Source organism: Perognathus longimembris, chromosome 1 (assembly GCF_023159225.1).
Source record: "Perognathus longimembris pacificus isolate PPM17 chromosome 1, ASM2315922v1, whole genome shotgun sequence".
In the NCBI taxonomy this organism is placed as follows: Eukaryota; Metazoa; Chordata; class Mammalia; order Rodentia; family Heteromyidae; genus Perognathus; species Perognathus longimembris.
The window spans coordinates 12,690,688-12,714,180 of record NC_063161.1 but is presented as its reverse complement, the minus strand read 5'-3'; the positions used below and the strand labels follow the sequence as shown (position 1 = coordinate 12,714,180).

The 23,493-nt window shown below is 47.0% G+C and overlaps 1 protein-coding gene across 2 annotated transcripts in view; it reads right to left on the bottom strand.

Annotated features, from left to right (window-relative positions):
• Positions 1–23,111, bottom strand: part of Appl2 (adaptor protein, phosphotyrosine interacting with PH domain and leucine zipper 2) — a 42,461-nt gene extending 19,350 nt beyond the window's left edge. The window contains exons 1-8 of one of the 2 annotated variants that reach the window (XM_048356763.1): positions 22,931–23,111; positions 15,544–15,642; positions 7,854–7,913; positions 7,217–7,288; positions 4,628–4,715; positions 2,039–2,080; positions 1,849–1,907; positions 443–589 (exon numbers count right to left, since the gene is read on the bottom strand). In XM_048356763.1, coding sequence (XP_048212720.1) covers positions 443–589; positions 1,849–1,907; positions 2,039–2,080; positions 4,628–4,715; positions 7,217–7,288; positions 7,854–7,913; positions 15,544–15,642; positions 22,931–22,984 — 621 coding nt within the window. In that variant the 5' untranslated portion in view covers positions 22,985–23,111. The remainder of the gene's footprint in view (positions 1–442; positions 590–1,848; positions 1,908–2,038; positions 2,081–4,627; positions 4,716–7,216; positions 7,289–7,853; positions 7,914–15,543; positions 15,643–22,930) is intronic. The other variant, XM_048356757.1, reaches the window with a different exon arrangement.
• Positions 23,112–23,493: the final 382 nt, after the last annotated feature.

Here is a 23,493-nt window from a genome sequence, read left to right as displayed (position 1 = left end):
AATATTCAGTAGACCACTAAGTAGGAGGGATGTGGCGAAATAAATCCCCAGGCCAGGGTAAAACACTAGCAGCAAGGTTAGGGATGAATCATCTGAGAATCACCCAGTGTGTGAGCATGGCAGTGCAGAAAGGAACAAAGGAAAAGCACAGGCCTGGTTCTGAGCCAGCACTTCCAACCTGAGCGGGGAGCTGGGACTGCTAAAGCAGACCAGACTTTCATCTGGATCAGGATGACATAGAGAAAGAGCCAGACAGAGGGCCAGGCAGACTCCTCCCCAAGGAAGGCTTGGGCCTGGGCCATCATTTCCTGAACATATGACCCCACAGGTCCAGCTACACATGGGCCAGCCCAGCTGGAAGCTCTCCGAAAGCACATCTGCTTCTTTCTAGCTGAGCCTCCGTTCCTCAGGTTTTCTGCCTCGGGGGAAGGGGCTTCCCTACCTGTCCCTGGGCAAAGCCCATCATGGGCTCCATCATAGCCATCCGCTTTCGGTACTGCAGCGCATTGAGGGCACAGTAGTACTGAAGGGACGACAGGTGTTGTTTCCGCCGGGCAGCTGCCACCTCTTTCCCAACTTCAGTCTTGACCTGGTTTAAAGGTGAAGAAGGGAAAACTTCAAGTTGTCTACTTGGCATGGCAATTCTGCAAGAGGATACAACTTGAGAACACATGTGATTGTTCATTAAGTCCATTTTTGTGACATATACAACAACACAGAGATAAGACTGGACCTAAACCTAAAAAAAAAAAGTCTCAATTAAAAATACCAACATTGTTGAACTCACACCTATAACCCTAGCTACTCAGGAGTCTGAGAGCTGAGGATTGCTGTTCGAAGCCAGCCTGTGAAGAAAAGTCTGTGAGACTCTTATCTCCAATTAAGCATACAAAACAAAACCAAAAACAAAGCCAAGAGTAAAGCTATGGGTCAAGTAGTAGAACACTAGGCTTGAGAAAAAAAGGTCAGGAATAGAGCCCAGGCCAAGGTTGAGTCCTAGGACCAGCACAAATAAACCCCACAAAAACAAAAACTACTCGGTGCTGCGAGGCTGTGTGGCCAGGCCCGCCTAAGGCAGTGCATACTGCAACAGCGCTCGAAGAAAACAATACAGCGGCAGGCATGAAAAGCCAGACACATGGGATCCTATGTGAGTGTACTCCAAGGAAATCACCTAACAGAAACAAAGGTATGTGCATAAAGGTGTTCAGCAGTCTCCACAGGAGCAAAACCCATAAAGGGCGGGGACTGAGGACTCTATCAACACGTGGACAAGGCATGCGTGTGACCCGAGGGACACGTGACAGAGCACCAAGCTGGGGAGTGATGACCAAGATGTATTCATAAATCGTATTCATAAAGTGACGTGTTGAATTGCAACTCCTTAGTATAACAAACATATGTTTTTTTAAAAGAAACAGAATGGGGGCTGGGAATGTGGCCTAGTGGCTAGAGTCCTTGCCTCCCATACATGAAGCCCTGGGTTCAATTCCCCAGCACCACATATACAGAAAACGGCCAGAAGTGGTGCTGTGGCTCAAGTGGCAGAGTGCTAGCCTTGAGCAAAAAAAGAAGCCAGGGACAGTACTCAGGCCCTGAGTCCAAGGCCCAGGACTGGCAAAAAAAAAAAAAAAAAGAAACAATGTTACAGTGGTTGCAAGTTGGTGTTGAAGAAGCCAGATGAAAAAGCTGGATGCCTACTGAGGAAACTCAGGATAGATTTATAAGGACCACATACAGGAAGAAGATAGAAGTCCATCAGGATGCCCACAGTACCCCGAAATCCAAGAGGAACACACATGAGGAGTGTAAGGAGATGATAGGAAAATAACGCATAATGCATATTACCCTTTCATTCTCTTTCTTTTTAGGAAGCCTGCTGTACTTGGCCATTGCGAGGTCGTGCTCTGAAAAGAAACACATCTGACAATCCAGGAAGACCGAAAGAAAGGCAGGGACAGTCACTCACCATCTTCTCCCCACATTAAAGTCACACACATCACCAGACCCACAAGCCAAGAATGGAGAAAATGCCTACCATTGCTGGCGAGTCCAAAAAGATCCTTTAAAGTGCTGACTTCTGAATAGGAGAAAAGAAAGCATCTTAGAGCAGAGGAAAATAAAACCTGACAGGAAGAGCTCTGCTCTCCTGAGAAGAGAGGTCCACACTCTGCGGACACTCCCGCGGGCCTCTGCTTTCAAGGGCCGTGGGCAGGTCCTGATCTTGCTGTACACCACACTCGGGGCCCATCTGTCCAGGCAGCACTTCCTCTCCAGAGCAGGCCCGGGGCTCTGGGAAGGAGACAGTACTCTGAAGATATGGAGATAGTGGTCATCGGGTACTCCTCATGAAGGCCTGAAGTGTAAGTTTAAGTTCTAGTTTTTCAGCTCATGTCTTGATATATCCTTCCTCAGAATACAGTCAGGACTACACCCAGAACCTCAGTCTCCTATGGCTGCCATTTTAACAACTGATTTAGGTGTCACCACTGGACAAAGAGAGGATTACAGGGGGCTTGGGTTAATGAGAAACTGATACAAACTGATCACAACAAGCCAACTACCAATAACCCTGATCTCACAGGGTGACAGACACGAATCCCAGCTCATAACTGCAAAAAGTCCACTGAAAAATACAGAGATACAGAAAAGAAAGTGACACTTCCTATCATTCAAACACAGCCAAGCATGCCAAATTTTCTATGCTGTTTTTCAGTTTGCTTCCAATGTGTCTCCAGCTGTTAAATTCCCCTGTCCTGATACAGGACTAGTGTCTACCTTCCCCACCTGTACTTTGTTTCTTTCTCTCCACCTTTTATTTTCTGGTGGAGCAGTTTTAGCGTTTTTAAAACTTACCAGTTTTAAACAGCTTTGTTACTAACTCTCATGCTCTCTTTATTCCTATTACAGGCTAAGGGCAGAAATGGTAAGACAGGTACTACCACAGAAGCTGCAGGACACCATGTTCTAACCTGCCACTGGTGTTGACTCAGTGTGAACTAGGACACACACACACACACACACACACACACACACACGTTTATGTCTTATGTCATCAGCAAAGGACAGTCTGATTAGCTTTCTTTTCACAGCCACTAGTAAGCTTCTGTTCTGAGTACTGATGAGTAATTTATTCTCTATTTAGAAAGAATCATCCTAGGCAAATGCTAATCTGTTATGTTGGGTCCTGCTGGATCAATGAAGGCCACTGTCACTAACACTGCTGGATGCTCTCAATCCTGGGTCTGCTGCCCGTGAATATACCAGGAAGACGTAAATACGACAACACAGGACTTAGAGAATGGCTACACCTTTCTAACAGACTTGGAATGTACTTTGCATGATGCCCCAAGATCCCTAACAATTTCACTTAGAGAAAATATGTTGTAAAACACACCCAATGAGGCTTTCAGTTAGGACTGCAAAGTCAGCCCGTGGCCACAGTTACCAAGTTTGGGCTTCACATGCCGTTAGTGATAAGCAACAATAAAACACTAAAACTGCTGTCCAGTGAAAGATTCCCTTCGCACATGCCCGCTCACACACTACTTAGTATTATTTGCTTATCAGATGGGCCTTGGGTGGAGCTTATACCAGTTCTCTCATGGCTCCCCAGAACCAGGTGACAACGTCCAAGGGAACCTCAAAGGGAGGGGAAAAAACAACAACTCATCTTCACCATTTGCCCTTACATGAACTGCATCTTTACTACCTAAGTGAACTTTCAAAGTATATACCCAACAGCTCCTTTAGTAGCCAGGTTTATTAGACTTTGGTCCATTGCAAGTTTTTGTGGTTACTGGAGTCTGAACTCAGGCCATGTACTTGCTAGGCAAGTGTTCTACCACTTAAGCAATGCCCCCAATTTATTTTTTATGAGTGTTTCTCAAGTATATTTCTTTATAGTTGACAAATACTTTCTGCGAAATAGGAAATCTCAGTAAGAGTAAAAAGCTGTTGATGCTGAAACTTTGGTGACATCAACTAAGTGTTTTTCAAGATTATTAATTCCTTTTTCGCTCATGTTGTTAGCTACTTTGCTTTTGAACAGATACACAATTGCCCTAGAATTTCATCTAGCATTAGAACCAAAATGACTCCAAAAGGCCATTCAGCCTCTCTGGGCCATCAGACCCTCACACTCACTGAGTGAGCCCTAGGAACATACCACATTCACAGCTGTACCCCAAAATGTAGAATGAGGAAGTAGGGGTCCAATGAGTCCTTTCCTCTTTGGGTCTCCATACGACATTCCAAAGTATGTATGGTCCCCAGGACTACTGTGCCTTTACAAATGTCTTTAGAGTCACTGTCTGCTTGGTAGAGAGCCACTCGCCACTCAAGACCATCTCCAGCCCTCCCTGGGAAGCCTTCCCTGGGCCCCTAGTCCTGAGGAAATCATGCCTTTTGTGTGTTCTCCCCATCTGCCTGTGGCTCATGACACCACACCACAGTGATCTATCTGTTCCCATCTCGCCTCCTGCAGGTGAGCCAACATGTTTGCTGAACTGAACTGCTTAAAAAAAAAAAGGCAGTTCTCAGCAACTACATGTGTAAAGAAATTAATCCACTAGGAATTATTAAGTCAATTAAAAATATTGTGAAGGTAACTACACAGTTTCTTTACCTGTGAGATCCTTTTCTCGAAACTGTATAACAGGTAGAACCATGGTGTCTGCCAACTGCTTAGCCAGCTCGGTGTGGAGAACATTAAGCTGGAAGAAAAAGAACTCGATTGAAGAAAATCATGCTATTACTGACTGATGCAGTTTCCTTTCATCAAGAGGTCACCAGACTACTTCTGTATGGCCAAACAGCTCAGCTACCTTTCCTTAGCAATTCCATATCCTCCTAAAGCAGTAAATGAGATAAGCCTGGAAGCAGTGAAAATGAAGTGCGGGGTTAGGACAGACCTGGGCATTGGTGGGGCTTGCTGAAGGCCTCTCTGGCCATGGTTATTCTTTATTTGTGGTGCTCTGGGTCTGTGCCACGCCCACCTGCACAGCTGGATGTTCTATTTGCTGGCAATGAATGAGGCTTGCTGGCAGCATTCAACATACTCAGAGGGCTGAGGTCACACCAGAAAAACTGGCTATGGGAGCTGGACTGGCCTCACCCAGCTGTGGGCTTGGGGATTCATCTGCAGAAGGGAGGTATCCTATGGAAGCCAAACAGTCGTAGCTGGGGCCTCCGCTCTTCAGACTTTCTAACAACAGGAGGATGTACCCAAATGTGACCCTTCTCAGCACAGAGTTCTAACAACTCTTAGTGTCTCTTCCAACCTCAAGGCCTTATTAAATCCTGCCTGTGTAAGTGGCCTACGAGAGAGAGAGGATCGCCTCTGCTGCTACCATTTGGGCACTTTTTGAGTACCAGCTTCTCATATTTACATTCACCTGTGAGCTAGGTGTTCTCGTCCCCATTTCTCAGACAGGCAAGTAACCTTCAAATCCAGATAACAAAGAAACAGCATAGCTGTGCACCCCACAACCTGGGAGGTGGAATCTGTCCTTTACACTCACAACACTGCTCAAAGCACACATGCTCAGGAGCACAGGAGCCAGTAGGGTGCACACACATGGTGAGGGGAGGGGCTGCCCCTGGACCACAGCCCTGCAGACACTCTGGAGGATGGTTGGGGAATTCCTGCCAGGGGACTAAGGGGGAAGTCTCTGTACTCTCTTGGTGCCTTCAGCAGTGACAGTGGTCACACACTTGTCTCCCACAGGCCTGTCTTCTGGGGCTGGGGCCTCAGGGGCAGTTGTGAGAAGCTTGAACTCCTGCCCAAGACCATCCCTTTGCTCACACAGGGAGCAGCCTTCATACAAGCTGAAAGCATTCTCCAAGTCATGGAGCTGTCTTCTGCTGGGAATACATGAAACCAGCCATACCAGTAAGGAGCATCAGGACAGAAGAGGTTACGTGTTTCCTGGAATGGTTTCATTGAGAGAATTAACCTTTTTCACGGATGGTTAATTGATAGAACAGCGACAAATACACTCAGTACACACTGGCTCCATGCTTTCCTCCTGCTTTCCATGCTCATGCACTCAGGAACGGCAGACTTCCTTGTCAAGTCTTTCCTTCCTAGCTCCTTCCTATGGATCTAAGGGTTTTTGTTTCATGAGCCTTTGAGGTGTATGGGCTAACTTGCTGCTGACCACAATACCTTTGCTAAGGAGAGCAGAAGGAGCAGATCACCCGGTTTCAGCCCTTAGGATCCTCATATAGAAGATAGAGGTAGCATCATCTCCTTCAATGGCTACCATGAGGATAAAGCCTGACCCACTGCACTGGGCCTGGAGGGTATAAGGAAAATGACCTCCAGTCTCAGGGGCACTCTGAGGAAGCGATGCAGAAACCCCACTTTTGCGCTAATTACCATGACTGGGAACCTCCGTGTGACTTGACAAGAAAAGAGCCCACCATGCAAATCTCTACTTTTTATTATGCTTTAAGAGTCAGGTTACTTGTCTTGAAGCTTTTTGAACCTGGTTTAGGCTCAGGTGGAAACAACAGCCCTCCTCTCCTCAGACCTGCAGCGCTCTGGCTAGCTGAGTCTCTGACAGGCCGCTCCATCACAAGGCTCTCCCGTGAAGTGCCTCACAGAGGCCCTCATGCTGCTATAAAATCACATCTGGGTTCTGCCCAGTACCCGTATACGTAACTGAGCTATGATTATGATTTTTACAATTAAGAGTCGCATTATGTCCTATAAAATAATAGTTTTTCACAAACATTCCATGTATATATAAGAACAGTTACGTGACTTCGTCATGTCAATGAACACGGGGAACCACCAAAGGCAAGAAGGAAGGACCCTCATAAGCCCATGTGAGGACTGTGGTTCTGCAGACTCCCTGATGTAGTCATCTGGCCTCCAGCATAATGAAAGAATAAATTTCTTTTGTTTGGAGCTACCTAGCTGAGATGATGTCTAGCAGTTGCCTTGAGAAACTAACATAACTGCCTCAGCCACCGAATGTAGAGACATCCCTTCGACGTATTGTTTGTGCCTATCAAAACCTTTCCTTCTCAACCACAAACAAACATAATGCTGTACAGCATCTGTTATGGATGACTTGGGATATCATCTAGTTGAGCTGTCTTCTCAGATATTTAAGCAGATATTTTTTTAAAGTGGAGTCACAACCAACATAAGCATGAAAGAAAATGCAAAAAGAATCAATAAAAATGTCCCATGTTACAATCTTACCTCATCTACCACCTTGGAAAAATAGTGGAGTGTAGAAATAACTTCTTCATCGCCTTTGCCGAGAGCAAAATTCTAAGACCAAAGAAATAAAGGAGCCAGGTGTTAACTGAAATTGAGAATTCAGCACTAGTGTATGGACTACACAATTATCGTCACCACATCCCAGCCTGTGTCTACCTGAAGAAAACCAGACATCTGCCTGTCCAGCCTGGGCTGTATGTACTTGCCCCTTTGGCAGTCCTCCCTCCACCAGGCCCTTCTGTTTGCATACAATGATATCTTTATTTGAGGGCTCATTTCCTGGAATGGCTAGTGTTGATTCACTGCTCCTACCTGGAGGTGGAACTCTCAAGGACAGTGGATTACTTAGCAGGCTCCTTACAGCACCTCACTCTCAAGGACTTTGGACCACTGCCAGTTAGAACTTATTGGAGGAAGAAAAGAAAGGAAAAGACAGAAGGGAGAGCTAGAGCAGGGAGGACAGAAGGAGGCAGAGAAGAAGGGAAGGAAGTGGGAAGGATGGAGGAAAATCTTGGCAAGTGCCTTTGGAGAATTCTTTAAAAGCAGCCATTGAGGAATAAAATAACCCTTTCAGAGTCCCAGGAATAACACTGCATGCCTTCCAGCCGCCAGTTACCTGCTTTTCGTATGCTAGCAGCTGTTTGGAAAGTTGTTGGGTGGCCAGGCACATTTCATTCTGCAGAGAGAAGGGGGAGAAAAAGCAAGTAAGATTTTTCTGTTGCATAATAGTCATTGGAAAGGGCTCTCTCACAGTAATGTGTCTGTACCTGTGAAGTGATAAAACATTTTGTGTGGGTGTTATTTAGAAAAGAAGACCAATGTAATCCTAGCACTCAAGGGGCTGAGGCAAGAGGATCGTGAGTTTGAGACCAGCCCAGGTTACATAGTGAGTCTGTGTCTAAAGAGAGAGAGAGAGAGAGAGAGAGAGAGAGAGAGAGAGAGAGAATGAAAACAAAACAAGAACAAGACAAATCAAAAGGTTAGACACTTGCTCTTTAAAAAACAAAGCTCCTCTCAAAACAAGTAAACACATAAAGCTTAAGGTTGCTGTTCCTCCTGGTCATTCAAACAGCTAACAAATTCAGTGAGCAAGAGTGTGACCAACTGTCCTGTCCTCGTGGATTCCCTGGGAAAGCAGACATGAAAACGTGTTGTATCTATGCTGAGAATGGCAAAGGGAAATCCCTGGGTGCGGGGAGCCCAGGAGAATCCAGGAGGAGCTAGTGAGTGACTAAGGGGGAGATGTGTAAGCAGACCCTGTGGAAAGGAGCTGGCCATGGGAGGGAAGGAGCTTGTGGAGGAGGGACCAACAAGTGGGAGCAGCATGGAGCCCATGGGGGACTGTGGCCAGGGGTGGGGGACACTGGAGCGAGTGGAGATTCCCATGCAGGCAAAGCGCAGCAGAGCAGAGCAGGACACAGGCTGGTTGCGGCCCTTTCTGCAAGTGTGTGGGAATGGCATGGCACTAGGACCTAGCAAATGTGACTGTCCTGGAGCACTAGGCCAGTCCTGCCAGAAGTGACAGAAGCCCAGCCAAACCCAAGCCCCAGGAACTGGAAGAGAGCACAGCTCCTCGGAAGCCGGGGGTTCTGGCGGCCTGTGTGTGCTGTGTCACTCCAGGGCTGGCTGCGTTCCTTATCTGGTGTGGATCCTCTCATCCCCACCGGCATGGAAATTTCCTCCCGGCACAGGCACTGTGACCTAGAGAAGGATTCCTGCGTCTCAGGCTCAGGGCACCTGCTCTTCAGATACAGGCTTCATCCTGAGACTGCCGAGCACAGGTCTCGCCAGGCATGGTGGGAGATCCTGGCTAGCCTTGCAGCCGTGACCGCCATTCTGTCTTCTCAGGGGTTGTCATTCCTTTAAAGCTAAGGCCTGGGCTCTACAGGGGTCTGTTTCATTGTCTAGGGAAGGGGGGAGGAGGAATGACAATTATAGGAATATCAGAGCTAATATCCACTTTGGGGACTTTCTTGCAGCCAGGCAGCCAAACTGCAAACTGCTCCACGGAGCTGAAGTCGTTCCTGAGGACCTAACACAGCTGAGAAGTGTTTTCCACACATTCCCCCTGCTCCTTACAGGGCACCCTGAGGTAGGTATTGCTCTTATCATCATTTTACAAAGGGGGGGGGGTCTGAGGTTATGAGGGACAAACACATACCTCACTAGAACTCCCATAAGCCGAGCAGTAACTGCTAGGCAGAGTGAATAGTCAGTCAGGGTCCCAGCTTAGGTTGCCAACACTGTGCCATTTGGATCTGAAGTTCAAAGTATTAGTTACTTAGCAGAGGGGAAGAGGGTGGGCCTATCAATCACATCTCTCACTTCCCTAGCAGTGGCTCCGCAGAAGAGGTAGCCTAACACATAGTCTCTAAGTGGACCTAAAAGTTTTTTGGTGTGGAACCGGGACATGCTAAGCAGGTCTTCTACCATTGAGCCACACTTCCGGTTCCATAACACCCTGGACAGCTCTTGGGCTGCTACCTGCACTCAACTGCTTCCTATGAACCCTTGAAAAACATAAGCTCAGAGTTGGGAGTTCAGGGTAGCATGTGCAAGGCCCTGACCTCCATCCCCAGCAACACACACACCAACACCACAACCACCACCACCAACAAAACCACAAGGCAAGCTGAGGCAGAGCTTGCTGACAGCATCTCCTAAGTTAAATAGAGCCTCCTATGGCTGTTTCCAAGACAGAAGACAGCAGCTGTTACTGATGGAAACGTGAGCTGCTGGCAAGGGGATGTTTATGTTAGCATGGCCCAAGGGCTGACTGACTGCTTGCTACAGCGACCTGAAACCACCTCCGTGGGCCTCTGGGCAGGCAGCACTGACCACAGCTGGTCTGAATGGATAGGCTGGAAGTAGGTCGGAGAAAGTCACCTGGGATTCAAAGTGACAGTGTAGCCATTTGCTGTATCAAGTGTGTGGCGAGAAATGTGGCCTAAAGCCGAGGTCATGAAAGTCCCCTTCATCATGTTATACACCACAGCACTGGGCTCAAAGGCTGCTCTCAGAGGCCCTCAGATCAGAGAGGGGGTGTACAGTGTGGCAAGAATGGATGGAAGCTTAATCTCGGTGCTGGCAGGCTGAGGGGGCTGTCAAGGACTTGAACTCTGTCCTGGAGGCACTGAGGCAGTAAGGAGCAGGTAAAAGGATGAGCAGAGCAGACCTGTGTGGCAGAAAAGTCCTGCGCGGTTGTGGTGAGGAGAAGATGACGGGTAAGGGGGCTTGTAAGGAGATGGTGGGAAGCTGAGTGTGTTGTAAAAGAAGAGCCTGTGGCTCAAGTGGTGGAGTGTCTGCCTAGAAGTGCAAGGTGCTGAGTTTGGTCCCAAACAGAGCCCCAAGAGGTGCCACACCTGTTCCCCCGACAGAACACCTGATTCAGGATGGGAGGAGGCAGAGCCAAGAAAATAGTCTCCAGGTCTGAAGTCCCTGGCAGGTTGTAGGTGGAAACCCCACACTTGGTCCTCAGTCTGCCCCTGTCCATCAGTACGGAAGGGGCCAGGCATGAGCTGGGCACTGGGGAGAGGACGATCTGCTTCCTGGAGTTCAGAGTCCACAGAGGGACTGGGAAGCCCCGTGTGACACCAAGTGCTTCCAACCCCAAGGCACACAGGGCACTGGGCACACTAGGAAGGGTATTCTGGCCAGGGAGGAAGAAAGAGGGAGGGGAAAGAATGCTGGCAGAGACGCTTTATCAGACTGGAGGTCAGCCTCAGAAGCCAGGAAGGGCACGCTCTCCAGTTTTCCTCTCGTTTCCTCTTTCTTACACTAAGAGTGGAAGGACTTCCACAATATACCACATCACAGAATCACCACACAGTTGGATTAAAATGTCTTCACTCAACATTCAGCAGCAGCAGAAACCTGGTTAAAAACATAGTAATGAAAAATGATGGCTTACTAAGTACCTGGTTTTAGTTGTTTGATTTGGTTTGGTTTTGAGATAGTCTCATTTCATTGTGTTACCCAGACTGGCCTCAAACTCTGATCTTCCTGCATCAGCCAGCCCCTCCCCCCACCCTCCCCCCCCCCCCCCGGGCCACCCCAGAGTGCTGGGATTACAAGTATGCAATATCACATCTGGCTTAAGTAGGTGTCTTAAATAAAATCATGAAACCCTATATAACCTAATTCTGTATGTCTAAGTATGAAGTATTTAAGGACATAAAACCAAGAAAATATAACTTGAGGGCTGGGGATATAGCCTAGTGGCAAGAGTGCCTGCCTCGGATACACGAGGCCCTAGGTTCAATTCCCCAGCACCACATATACAGAAAACGGCCAGAAGCGGCGCTGTGGCTCAAGTGGCAGAGTGCTAGCCTTGAGCAAAAAGAAGCCAGGGACAGTGCTCAGGCCCTGAGTCCAAGGCCCAGGACTGGCCAAAAAAAAAAAAAAAAGAAAATATAACTTGAGAGAAATTCTTTTGAATAAAAACATCAAGAAGTATTATTATCATATATACATATATATGAAAACAAATTGATCAAAGAGGATTGAGAAGGTTTTTTTTTAAAAAAATTAAAAAGAAACAGAACATAGTAGCTAAGCTTGCAAACCAACCTATTAAACTTAGCGCTGGCCCTGGCCCTGCGCTGCCAATCCAGACACCGCTGGTCATGGATGGTATACAGCACTGACTACGCGTTTCCACAGCCTCTGCTGCAGGAAACCAGGGCATGGTTTCTGCCCAGAGAAGAACCCACGTGACAATCATGTGCTGTGAATTAAAAGCTGGGTTCCAGCCTCTTAGAATGCAAGGCCTACTTAACTTTGGCAAAACACAGTTTACTGGCTCAAAAAAAAAAAAAAAAGGAAGGAAAGAAAGAAAGAAAGAGGGTGTCAACTCTCTAAATAATGGCTCTGACAGATACGGAAAAGCCAGGCTCTTGGGAGTAGCAGACACTTTTAAGTCTTCAGCTTTTACGCTTTAAAAATATTCCTTTAAGGGGCTGGGGATATGACCTAGTGGTAGAGTGCTTTTCTTGTATACATGAAGCCCTGGGTTCAATTCCTCAGCACCACATATACAGAAAGCGGCCAGAAGCGGCACTGTGGCTCAAGTGGCAGAGTGCTAGCCTTGAGCAAAAAGAAGCCAGGAACAGTGCTCAGGCCCTGAGTCCAAGCCCCAGGACTGGCACAATAAATAAATAAACAAACAAACACATAAATAAATAAATAAAAATACTCCTTTAAGCTGGCTGTTGGTGGCATAGACTAGTAACCCTACCTATTCTGGAGTCTAAGACCTGAGGATTGCGGTTCAAGGCAGCTAGGTCAGGAAAGCCTATGAGACTATTATCACCAGTGAGTCACCAAAAAGCCGGAAGCTCAAGTGGTAGAGAACTAGCCTTGAGCAAAAGAGCTAAGCGCCCAGGACACGGGAGCAGCACAGGAAACAAAAACAAAACTCCTTTAAACACAGAATCAGAATTTTTAAAGTACTGATTAGCAAGTAAATTCACATATAATTATAGTAAGAAAAATGTTGATTTTTCTCAAATTTGTAATATTCAGGGAAAACAAAAACATACTACATAAATAATCAGAGCTCCAAATTTAAAACTGACAAAGCACTCATGTTCTAAATTCTGAATGTCTTACCAAAATAAATCCACAAGAAAAATCAGAAATTAGCACAAGATTCTTATTAAAAGTAGTTAGAACACTGCCACATTTATCTACAACTCAGCCCTACATTCTTGGGTTCATTTCTGGTGTCTCATGGACACCTCAAAATTAGTATTAAGAAAGAATATGGCTGAGTCCGGTAGTTCACTCCTGTAATCCCACCTACTGGGAGACAGAGGACTATGGTCTGAGTCTGGTCTGGACAAAAGCATAAAACCTTACTTTAAAAACTTACAGGCAAAAGGACAAGAGGAATGGCTCAAGTGGCCTAGTCGGTGCAAGGCCCCAAGTCCAATCCTCAGTATTGCCAAGAAGAGAGAGATGCAGAAGAGAGAAAGAGAGAGCATGAGAGGAGGGGGAGAGGTAGAGGAAGAAGGAAGTAGAGAAAGGGGGTGGGGAGGAAAAAAGAATGATATAGGTTACCTTCACCAAACACACACATACTCCACATACCCACATGCATACTTCATGTGCACATGTATACCATCCTCCTCTTCCTGTGTTCATTCATCTATCCATCTAGTTGTTCAAGTGAAAGGCATGGCCATCACTCTTTCTTTTGAAAACATGTTTTCTTTTTTGGCAGTCATGGAGCTTGAGCTTAGGGCCTAGGTGCTGTCCCTGATGAGCTCTTTTGTTGAAGGCTAGTGCTCACTTTGAGACACAGTGCCACTTCCAGTTTTTGAGTGGTTAATTGGAGATAAGAGTTTCATTGGCCTTCCTGCCTTGACTGGCTGCAAACCACAGTTCTCAGAGCTTAGCTTCCTGAGTAGCTAGGATTACAGGCGTGAGCCACCGGAGCCCAGCTCATGGTTTCATTTGTAATTGCCACATAGTAATGGTACACCTTTAGGGGGACCATCAAGTCATTCCAGTGCATATGTATGCTATCAGATCAGGGTATATGGCAGGTTTATTGTTTCAGACATTTGCCATTTCTTTGTTTAGGGGAACACAGCTGCTATCATCCCTAGTTTTCCTCCTATGACACAGAACATGAGGAATGATTTCTCCTACCTCAGTGCACCTCTTCCCCTTAACCATCCTTTCTCCATTGCTGCAGATTTATCCTTCAACCACCTGATCCCTTCATATCCAATCTATCACCACTCTACCACCTCAATTCCTCTGACCTTCATCCTCTTCTTTACATTTCTGCCACCCTTTTTTTTTAGTTCAAGTCCCTAAGCCCAGGAGTAGAAGTGAAAAGTCTGAGCTATGGCTTCAGCCTCACTTATTCAGCCATGCACTAATTGGTGGATTTGGGCAAGTAACTCATCATCAAAACCTTAGTCTCCTGAACTATAAAATGGGGGACCCAGCTCACAGACTTGCTGGGGAATTTAATACAATCATCTTTGTAACCCCCCTGAATCTGTCTGGAAGCTATTCAGAGTTCAATAACCTGAACTATCATAATCGCTCTCCTTTCCGGTGTTCAGCTATTGTGTTCTAGATCTGAAATGTTTGATGCTAAAAGCCTTGGTCCTCAGCCTACTTGGAGGTGGTACAACTTTTGCAAGGCTGGGCCTAGCAGAAGGAAGTAAAGCCATTGAGAGTGTGCCCTTGACAAGGATTTGAGGACTCTGTTCTCTCTCTCCTCTCCTCTTTTCCTTTTCCCCCTCCCCCCACCTGTCTCTACTCCAGAGCCACCAGGAAGTGATTGCTTTCTTGGACCACACACTCCCCACCACCATAACGTACCGTAGGCCCAAAACAACAGGGCTAAGCAACCATGGACTGAAAACTGAATCAATGAGCCAATATATGCCATTTCTCTTTATAAGTTGCTGGGTATTTTGCCACAGTGATAGAAAACTGCCTAGCAGAGCTGCACAACTCCCCTGGGTAAAGATGCTTGTCCTCACCCAGCACGTCCAGCACTCACTGGTAATCATCTCGGTCTCCTAACCAACTCTAAGTTCCCTAATAGCAAGGACTGAGGCTTCTGCTAAGGGCTGACTGACAAGACAGTGACCAATCAATACAGAAAACTATATAATAATGCCATATCTAACTCCAACGAGCTACATACTACTAAAGCTTCAGAAGTCAATGAGAAAAAGAAACATGTATACAAATAGTCTTAAGCTGGCAAGGAGTCAACAGTGAAAATTATACATTGTCATCATATTTTATGTATAACGTAATTTTTCAAGTAACTCAAATCTGCCCTTTGAAAGTGACAGACATAGCACTTCTTGATTTTAAAAAGTTTGCGTTTGCAACTCAGCAATTCATTTTCTCTGGTTTGCAAGCTAGAGATATTTGTTCCTCAAAACAAAGAAGTCATCCCATCTCCAGAACTGTGACTCAAGTCCTTTCACAAGAAGGCCTTGAAAGAACGTCTATATGCTCCCACTCTAACATCCACGACAAAAGAGCACGTCTCCAGATACTAACGCCACCGGTTCACAGCGGGAAGAGGGGCTGCTGATGTTTCCCTCTGGAGCTGGATGAAAGATGAATAAATACAAGCCATTATGTGGTCCCTCTACAGGTTCTTGTTACAGGAAAGCAGCTCTCTTTCTCAAGCAACGAAGACAGTCTGTCTTTAGTTTTGGAGGCGAGCAAGTGAGGAAAACAATTCTGATGTTAGTTCAAATGTATAAGTGTGGTTCTTTTGACTCTGATTCCCCTGACTGCGAGAGCAGAGATGAGCAGCATACCTGTGCTCCGTAGACACGCTGCATGGCCTGCAGCAGCTGGTTGGTGTAGTCCGTGAGAGTGCCAGCATCCTCCTCGAACACACTGAGCAAGGAGCGAGCCTGCAGGGGAATAGGAGGACAGGGTCAGGCCTAGCTCTAGGTGCTGCAGTCACAGACAACAGAAAACATACATACTGCACAAGCTGAACAGGAAGAAAAGGGGCCTGGTGGTTTGTCAGTTTCACTCTTTCATGGATGATACCAGTGTACAGCAGTTCCTGGAGTTGTAACTGACAAACTCTTTTTCCAACACTCTCCATTCTGGTGAGGGGACTTAGGAGCTGTGCATGATGGCTCAGAGCCAGAGAAGAAAAGCCACAGATTTTTTTGAGGGGTAACGGGAAGGGAGGAGGTATTTCCTGAGGCTTGAACTTAGGGGCCTGGGCACTGTTCCTGGGATTCTTTTTGTTCAAGGCTGGCATTCTACCACTTGAGCCACAGCTCTACTTCCAGCCTTTTTGATGCTTAATTACAGAGGAGTTTTATGGGCTTTCCTGCTTAGACTGGCTTTGAACTGTGATCCTCAGATCTCAGCCTAGAGTAGCTAGGATAACCAATGTGAGCCACTGGTCGGTCACCTGGCTGAAAAGTCAAATTTTATTACTTTTTTTTTTTTTTTTGCCAGTCCTGGGGCTTGAACTCGAAGAGGCTGAACACTATCCCTGAGCTTTAAGGCTAGCGCTCTACCACATAAGCCACGGAGCCACTTCTGGCTTTTTCTGAGTAGTTTATTGGAGATAAGAGTCTTATGGACTTTTCTGACCCAGCTGGCTTTGAACTACAATCCTCAGATGTCGGCCTCCTAAGTAGCTAGGATTACAGGGGTGAGCCCCCAGCACCTGGCTTTGAAAAGCCAAATTTTTAAGTTAAACACTGGGGCTGGGGAGATGATAGATCTCTTGCCAGGCATGTCTGAGGACTTATCATCTGACCTGACTTCAGCCTCTACCTATGCACCAGTAAAGTCAATCCAATAAAACCATGTTTGAAAGGACAGCCGCTCCGCTCCTTTTAAGCCCACAGACAGAACTGAAGCCAAGCACCTGTGTGCACTGGGTGTGGCCACTCATGCCGGATTTTCTGCAATCGTGGCTGATGGCAGAGTGTCGGGTTTTTTTCCTCTTAACATACCATCATCAATTTCTATGGTTGGGGCCTTTTTTGGGGGGGGGGTTGTTTTATTTTATTCAATGAACTTTCAAACTCACGGCTAGGAACTTCACTCTACCCAGTCCCATTGTTGAAAGTTTCAGGCACAAAACTCAAAGAGCAAACCAAATGGCAGCTCACTTCTGGCGGCTGCGCAGGGGCGTTTGCTGGAAGGCATTTCCTCCCCTTGGTGTGAACAGTACCAGACATAGTAGGCACTGAAGACCTTTGTATCCTGGACAGTGTATGAACAAAGGTAGTCATCATGGCAGATGCATCTACTCATGAGACTTTCGTGAACGTGTTTGGTACAGGAAGGATTTTAAATTCAGCATCTGCAGTAAGGAGCATTTCAACTTTAGATAATAACCCATCAGACAAAGAATAGAGGGGAAGTTAGAGATGTCTTTACTGAGGTCACACCAGAGGGCTTTTCAAAGAACATTTCATGAAGGCCCATGATGTCTCTGCAAATGAATTTCAGCTCCACTGTTTTCTAATCTATCTCAGCTAAGCAAAGGTTAGAAAGAGGCTGGCACTGTCGTGGTGTCCTGCCAATCCCAGGGCTTCCTTGGTTGCTGTGCCCTGTTAAGGCTTGAGCCACCATAATGCTGACCCAGCCAGGGACCAGAGTCTCTGTCATGTCGCTTCTTGTCCCCCCAGGTTCTGAGCTGCAGCTGCACCCGCATTCCTAGGCCCAAAGCACCCCTCGCCCCATAATCTGAGGCAGGAGTTTATGGCACCGGGATCATGAACCCCCACCTCGCTCTCCCTCTGGCTTTGCTCCGCACCCTCTGAGAGGCTCTTCACGGCAGTGTGTGCTTCTCCTGCTTGGCTGGGTCTTCCAGGCTAAAAATACACACTCCAAACCTATGGGTTCTCTTCAGTACTCACTCTTAACCACCAGAATCCCAAGGTGATGAATGGGAAAACTGTAAAATAATCTTATAAATCAGCTCTAAGAGCACAACCTCACAGAGCTCATCCTGTGTTAGGTCTCCAAACTTAAAAAAAATTAAAATCCACAGTCAATATGTTTTACACCAGGACCTGAGCAAAGGTCCTACCAACCACTATTTGTCAAAAGGATACTTACATACTAGATGTTTATTTTCTATTATATTCTACTTACAAAGAAAAAACGTGGTTGAATGTCCTGGATTTCATAATCCCCTAATGGACAATAACCAGTACGTAAAAAAACTTTGCTTTAAAGTATATTTTTAATGGGGAAAAATAGAAGGGTTTAATTTTACTGTTGAAGGTATTCTCTGAACACACACTGGGTGGCCTGTCCTTCAATAGGTGTTGAGTGGAGGCTGCTGGTGTCACTGGCCTCCGCCAGCCTCTGTTGAAATGCAGAGCTGGGAACCCAGCATCAACAATGATGAGAAGTGACTCTACACCATGCAGGGCAGAGTCTCCTGGGATCAGGACAGTTCTGCAGCCACATCTGCCTCTGACACTAATCTACAGAGTTCATGAATAATGAGTGTATGTCGAGTTCTTTGCATAGTGATGGGTGGAGTGGCTGGTAGATAAAGAACTTTGACTCTGTATCCTAGGCGGGGCACTGAGTGTTTACGTGTGCCATACCAGCCGAGAACCTTCCTGTAGTCTCCATGCCCAATGCTATAGGATCTCACTGTTTCATATCATTCTGACACCTTTCTTTATGACAACTAATACGCTTTGGAGTGTGACAAGTGATACAACTAGAGTATGTGACAATGTTTAAAAAAATACTGATGCCCATCCAGCTGAAGCCTACTTACTGCTTTTAATACTCTCAGGAATAAAACAGAATGGAAAGTGACAGGTAAAGTGAAAAGAGAAGGTCTGTGTAAGTAACTCTACAGAGTTGGTAGAAAGAGATAAACCACCTGATAATGTGTACCCCCCCCACCCCGGGCCAGACACTGTGCTAGGTACTACGCATTTGTCATTTCACCTAGTTCAGCATCTTTATAAGTAGATATCTTGGATTGATTAACCTCATTTGACAGGTGATAAAACTGAGGCTCATCCAAGTTAAGATTCGTGTCCTCCCCCTCTGCTGGGACACAGCGGGGCTGGGATATAAACCCAAGTCCCCTAGAGGGCTGCCTGGTCCTTGGCATGATAGGTCTTGATGGCAGGCATACTCTGTGGTGCGTGCTCAGGATGGGCTGAGTGAAGCTGGATTTTCTATGGTCATCCATTGTCATCCTCTCACCTATGACAACTCTGAGGTAACCACATCACAAATACTTTGGACATGGGATTATGATGCTATTTCAAACTGTCAGGAAAATTCCAGACATCCCCTCCCCCAATAGGGATAATCTGAGACCACACCAATACTAGAAATTCCATAAAAGACCAGAAAGACATTGGTGTCATCTGCAATGATCATAGCAATCATTTATGGAGTTGGTACAGCACGTAGAGTTGGAGACGCTACATATACTGTTTGTTTGTCAGAAAAACTCAGTTCAGTAGCTGGTCTTACTCTCATTTTTACACAAGTCCAAACACAAGGCTCAGAGAAGGCAAACAATGGAATGTAAAAGGGGATTCCCACCCCATGGTGAGGGCAGCGGAATCACCATCCCTGGACTGCGGCAGCCAGGGGATATAAGAGGGCGGGATTTCCAGGGAAAGAAAGAAGAGGCACAGAGAAAACAAGGCGCTCCAGGAGGTGCCTCGTATAGCTGAGGAGGGTCCAGGTTCCCCTTAGGTCTGAGGAGAGCCTGGGCCTGCGGACAGAGGAAGCCCGAATCCCGGGCCTGTGGATGGAGGAGGCCTGAGCCCTGGGGCCTGTGAACAGAGGAGGCCGAGCCCAGGCCTGTGGTGGGGAAAGGCTTGACCCGGGCTAGTAAACAGAGGAGGCCCGAGCCCCAGGCCTGCGGACTGAGGAGGCCCAAGTCCAGATGAGCGGTGCAGGGAGGCCTGAGTCTGCACCTGCAGAGAATGGAGGCTGGAGTGGCCTAGCTCTGGGCCAGAAGGGAGGACAGGCCTTCAGAGCCCAGGCTTGCTGAAAGCCAGAGGCCTGAGGAGAGCGGACAGAGGAGCAGAGCAGAGCAGAGAAGAGCCTGAGGCCTGCTGAGGAGTCTGGAGCCTGAGGCCTGTGGGAAAGTTGGAAACCTGGTGCCTGTCGAAGCCAGAGTGGAGGCCCATGGAGGCCCACGGAGAGCCACGTGGCAAGTGGGGTCCCTTAGAGAGGGAAGAGGCCCATGAAGATCAGAGGCCTGTGGAGATCAAGAGGCCTACAGAGGCCTGTGGACAAGAGAAAGGAAAGAAACTTGCCAACTGGAGGCTGCAACTGCTTCTACCTCTGGGGGAGCCCCGGGCAAGACAGCTGCAAACTGACTAATAAAACTCATTTGTCACCTCTAACAGTGCTTGGTGGATTTTCTTGCTCCTCAGAATACAACAAGATTTTCCCAGGTGAGTCCCCAAAAACATAATCTCAAAACCAAGTCTTTCATTTCTATTTCACTTATGTTATCTGTGAAAAGAACAAAGGAAAAAAACAAACCACCTTGAAGAGCAAGCAACAGTGCTTGTCTTCCCTTTATCTCAAAAGTATACTAATTACAGGATAAGTGAACAAGCCCCTGACGAAGATGCACTGATAGGTTCAAAGCTGTGTTTGTGTCCCTATCTGTCCCACAGTCCTCACACTGTACTGAACAGTTGCCTTACTTATCTGTCCTGGGACAGACTGTGAGCCAGTGTGGGCAAGCCAGATTATCTTATTTGTGGTCACATTCCCAGCAGCAAGCAGGGTCTGATCAGGTGCAAAGACTCACAAACAGAAACAGGGCAAATCTCTTCACTCCCAAAACACTCTGCCTCTCCTGTGTCAGAGGAAAGCAGAAAGAATACATGTGCATGCACACAAGCTGGTTATACAATACACACAGAGCACTTGACACAGAGAGAGAGAGAGAAAATGAATAGATATGTCCAAGGTCAATTTCTATCCAGCTCTTTTTAGGTCACTCAAGTTCAAATACAAAAGCTTTTGTGTTCATTTAATTGTGGTCAAGTGATTAACAGTTTACTTAAGCAATTCTTATAGCTCTTTCACACACACACACAAAAAACACATCTAGAGAAAACAAACAGGTTGGTTTCTTTGGATCTTTTCCTTCTGGTAAAACATTTTCATTTACTAATGACAGAAAGGCCAGGTGCTAGGTTACTGGGCTGACTTAAGCAATACCCCTCTTATACGAATGCTTCTTGAGTTTCCGTCTTGCCTGTCATTTTAGTGTACAGTCCTGGACAGGTTATCTAACTTCTCTGCAACCTGGTCATTTTACAGAGGACCTACTTCGAAAGACTATACAGTGCCACAATCCAAGCATTTGCAACTGTTCTGATTCTTTCACATAATGGATATGAATGGAGTAGAATAGCATCAGGCACAAACCACATACAAAAAAGTGCTAAATATCCTCTGTGGATATTAAAGATCTTCTTAAAGCTAGCACAACCAGAGAACCCCTGGAGGAGAGAGTCGTCAAGCCTCAACCGCAGTGACAAATACACTACATTCAAAGGAATGAAGATGCCTCTATATATCTTCTTCCTCACAGAAGCTCAAAGTGACAAACCACATACATGTGACAGAATTTTAAGTCTCCACAGTACCTTGAAGATCTGCTCCATGTCTTCTTGTTCTCTCTAGAGGTTCTGCAGATGAGAAAACTGAGCCAGCCACAGGATGGGGATTAAGTGGCTTGCCCAAATCACATGACAGTGTTAGAGCCAGAACTGCAATCTACGTGTCCTTACTCCTCCCTCTTTACTGAGCACATTCTTTATGCCATTCTGACTAGTGTCTATTCATTTCTGTGAAACCTAAAAACTTCAGAACATGTTCTATCCACAAGGACAACATGGAGAGCTAGTACTTCCCTCAACTGGCTTAAACATCACTAGTTGTAAGAAAGGAATGTATATCCTTTTGTCTCTGTACCTCCAGCTCCCAAGTGGATGGAAACACTTGGTCACCATGATTGTAACAAATTTTACATTACGTTTGGATCCCATACAACAGGTGTGTGAGGATGGTAACAAGCCTTCTACCACTGACTTTGGCCTAATTAAAACACAAGTCAGAGCTGTATAAAGAGGCCTTTGAAAAGTTAGCCTGATGGAGGCCAATTAACAACAAAATGAAATAAAAATCGTAGCTCACTTACTTTCTTCCTTGACTACATAAAGAGGATCACACACAAGAGCAAAAGATAAGGTCTACACAAACCTTTTGACTTATTAGAAAGGAAGAGAAGCAGAATGGATCGCAATAAGTCCATGGAAAGATTGCTTTGGGATGTACAATTCAAATTACGCCGAAAGGAAAGGGACCTCAAAAGAGAGGGGAAACTGTGAGAAGAGATCAGTTTAGTCATACCCTAATTTATCAAGAGTTGAGAACCTAGGGAATAAAGGTATCAATTTAAACAAACCTGGGATGCAGAAACAAGAGGGGAGGGAGTGAGTGTTGGAGAAAAGAGAACACAAGTTCCCTGGGGGAGATGATGAACTGCTGAACGAAGTTAGCCACTCTGCACTCTTCCGCTCTATTTACACACCAGTCCTCACCCCCAGGCTCAAAGGACTTGATTGACATCTTCAGGGTGTTAATGAACACACACACACAGACACACACACACACACACACACACACACGACAGGCCATAAATCATAAATGCATTGGAATTTTCTCTTCACAAACGGAAAAAGGACGGCAAGGGGAGTCCTGAGACCGCCGGAAGGGCGGGGTGGGGGAGGGGAAGAGGGGGGCAGAGAGGGAAGGTGGACCCCAGATTCTCAGCTTCTATTCTGGACTCTAAATCCACCGGGTCGCACTTCTCACATGAGCAGCGGTAGAAGTAGTAACAGAAATAAAAGCCAGACTTGGTTGGCTAAAACCTTCTTCTCCGTCCGTTCTCCTAACTTCCCTGTGATGGCAGGGACCACGACACCCCGACTTTACAGAGGACTGGGTGATGGCACAACTTTTTTTTTTTTTTTAATTAAAAAAGACCCAGCTGGCAAGGGGTGGCAAGGGCTGGCGACAGCTCGCAGCAGCCGAGCTGGGCGGAGGTGGTGACACGGGGATTTTGGCCGGGGCCCGTGACAGGACACGGGACGGGGAGGGGGGGTGGGGGAAACTTGGGGAGCCCGCGCCCCCGGGGAATACCTGGGGGCTGTCCTGCAAGGCCTCCTCCAGCAGGAGCTTGTCCACGGCGGGCATGGCGCGAGGCGGCGGGGCGGAGGGCGACGGCGGGGCGCGGGGCCGGAGGCGTCACAGCCGGGGATGCTCAGGCCTCTCGGGCTGCTCTGGAGACTCAGTGCCACCGCCGCCCCGCGCGCCCGCCCGCCCGCAGTCCCTCCCCTCAGCCCGGCCCCCGGCAGAACCCGATCAACAGGAAGTGTGGCGGATGCCCGGCCGGACTCCGGAAGTGTGGCGGCAGAGCTTCCGGTCCCGCCCCCACGCCTGGACCCTTCCCGGCTCCCCCTCCCTCCCCCCACCAGCAGCAGACCCCCGTTGCAAAGGGTTCCGCCTGCTTTGAGGTCGTTTTTGCCCAACAACGCCTGCATGCATCATTCCATGCTTATAAAGCCTGAGAAGATGGGAGGATAAAGTTTTACCCATTGGTGGTTATCAGAAAACCTGTGGGTCAAAGGAAAGGGGAGTGCACAGATTTTGCTGCTGTGAATCTGGCTCGTTTTTTTTTTTTAAAAACCAACAACACAAGGACA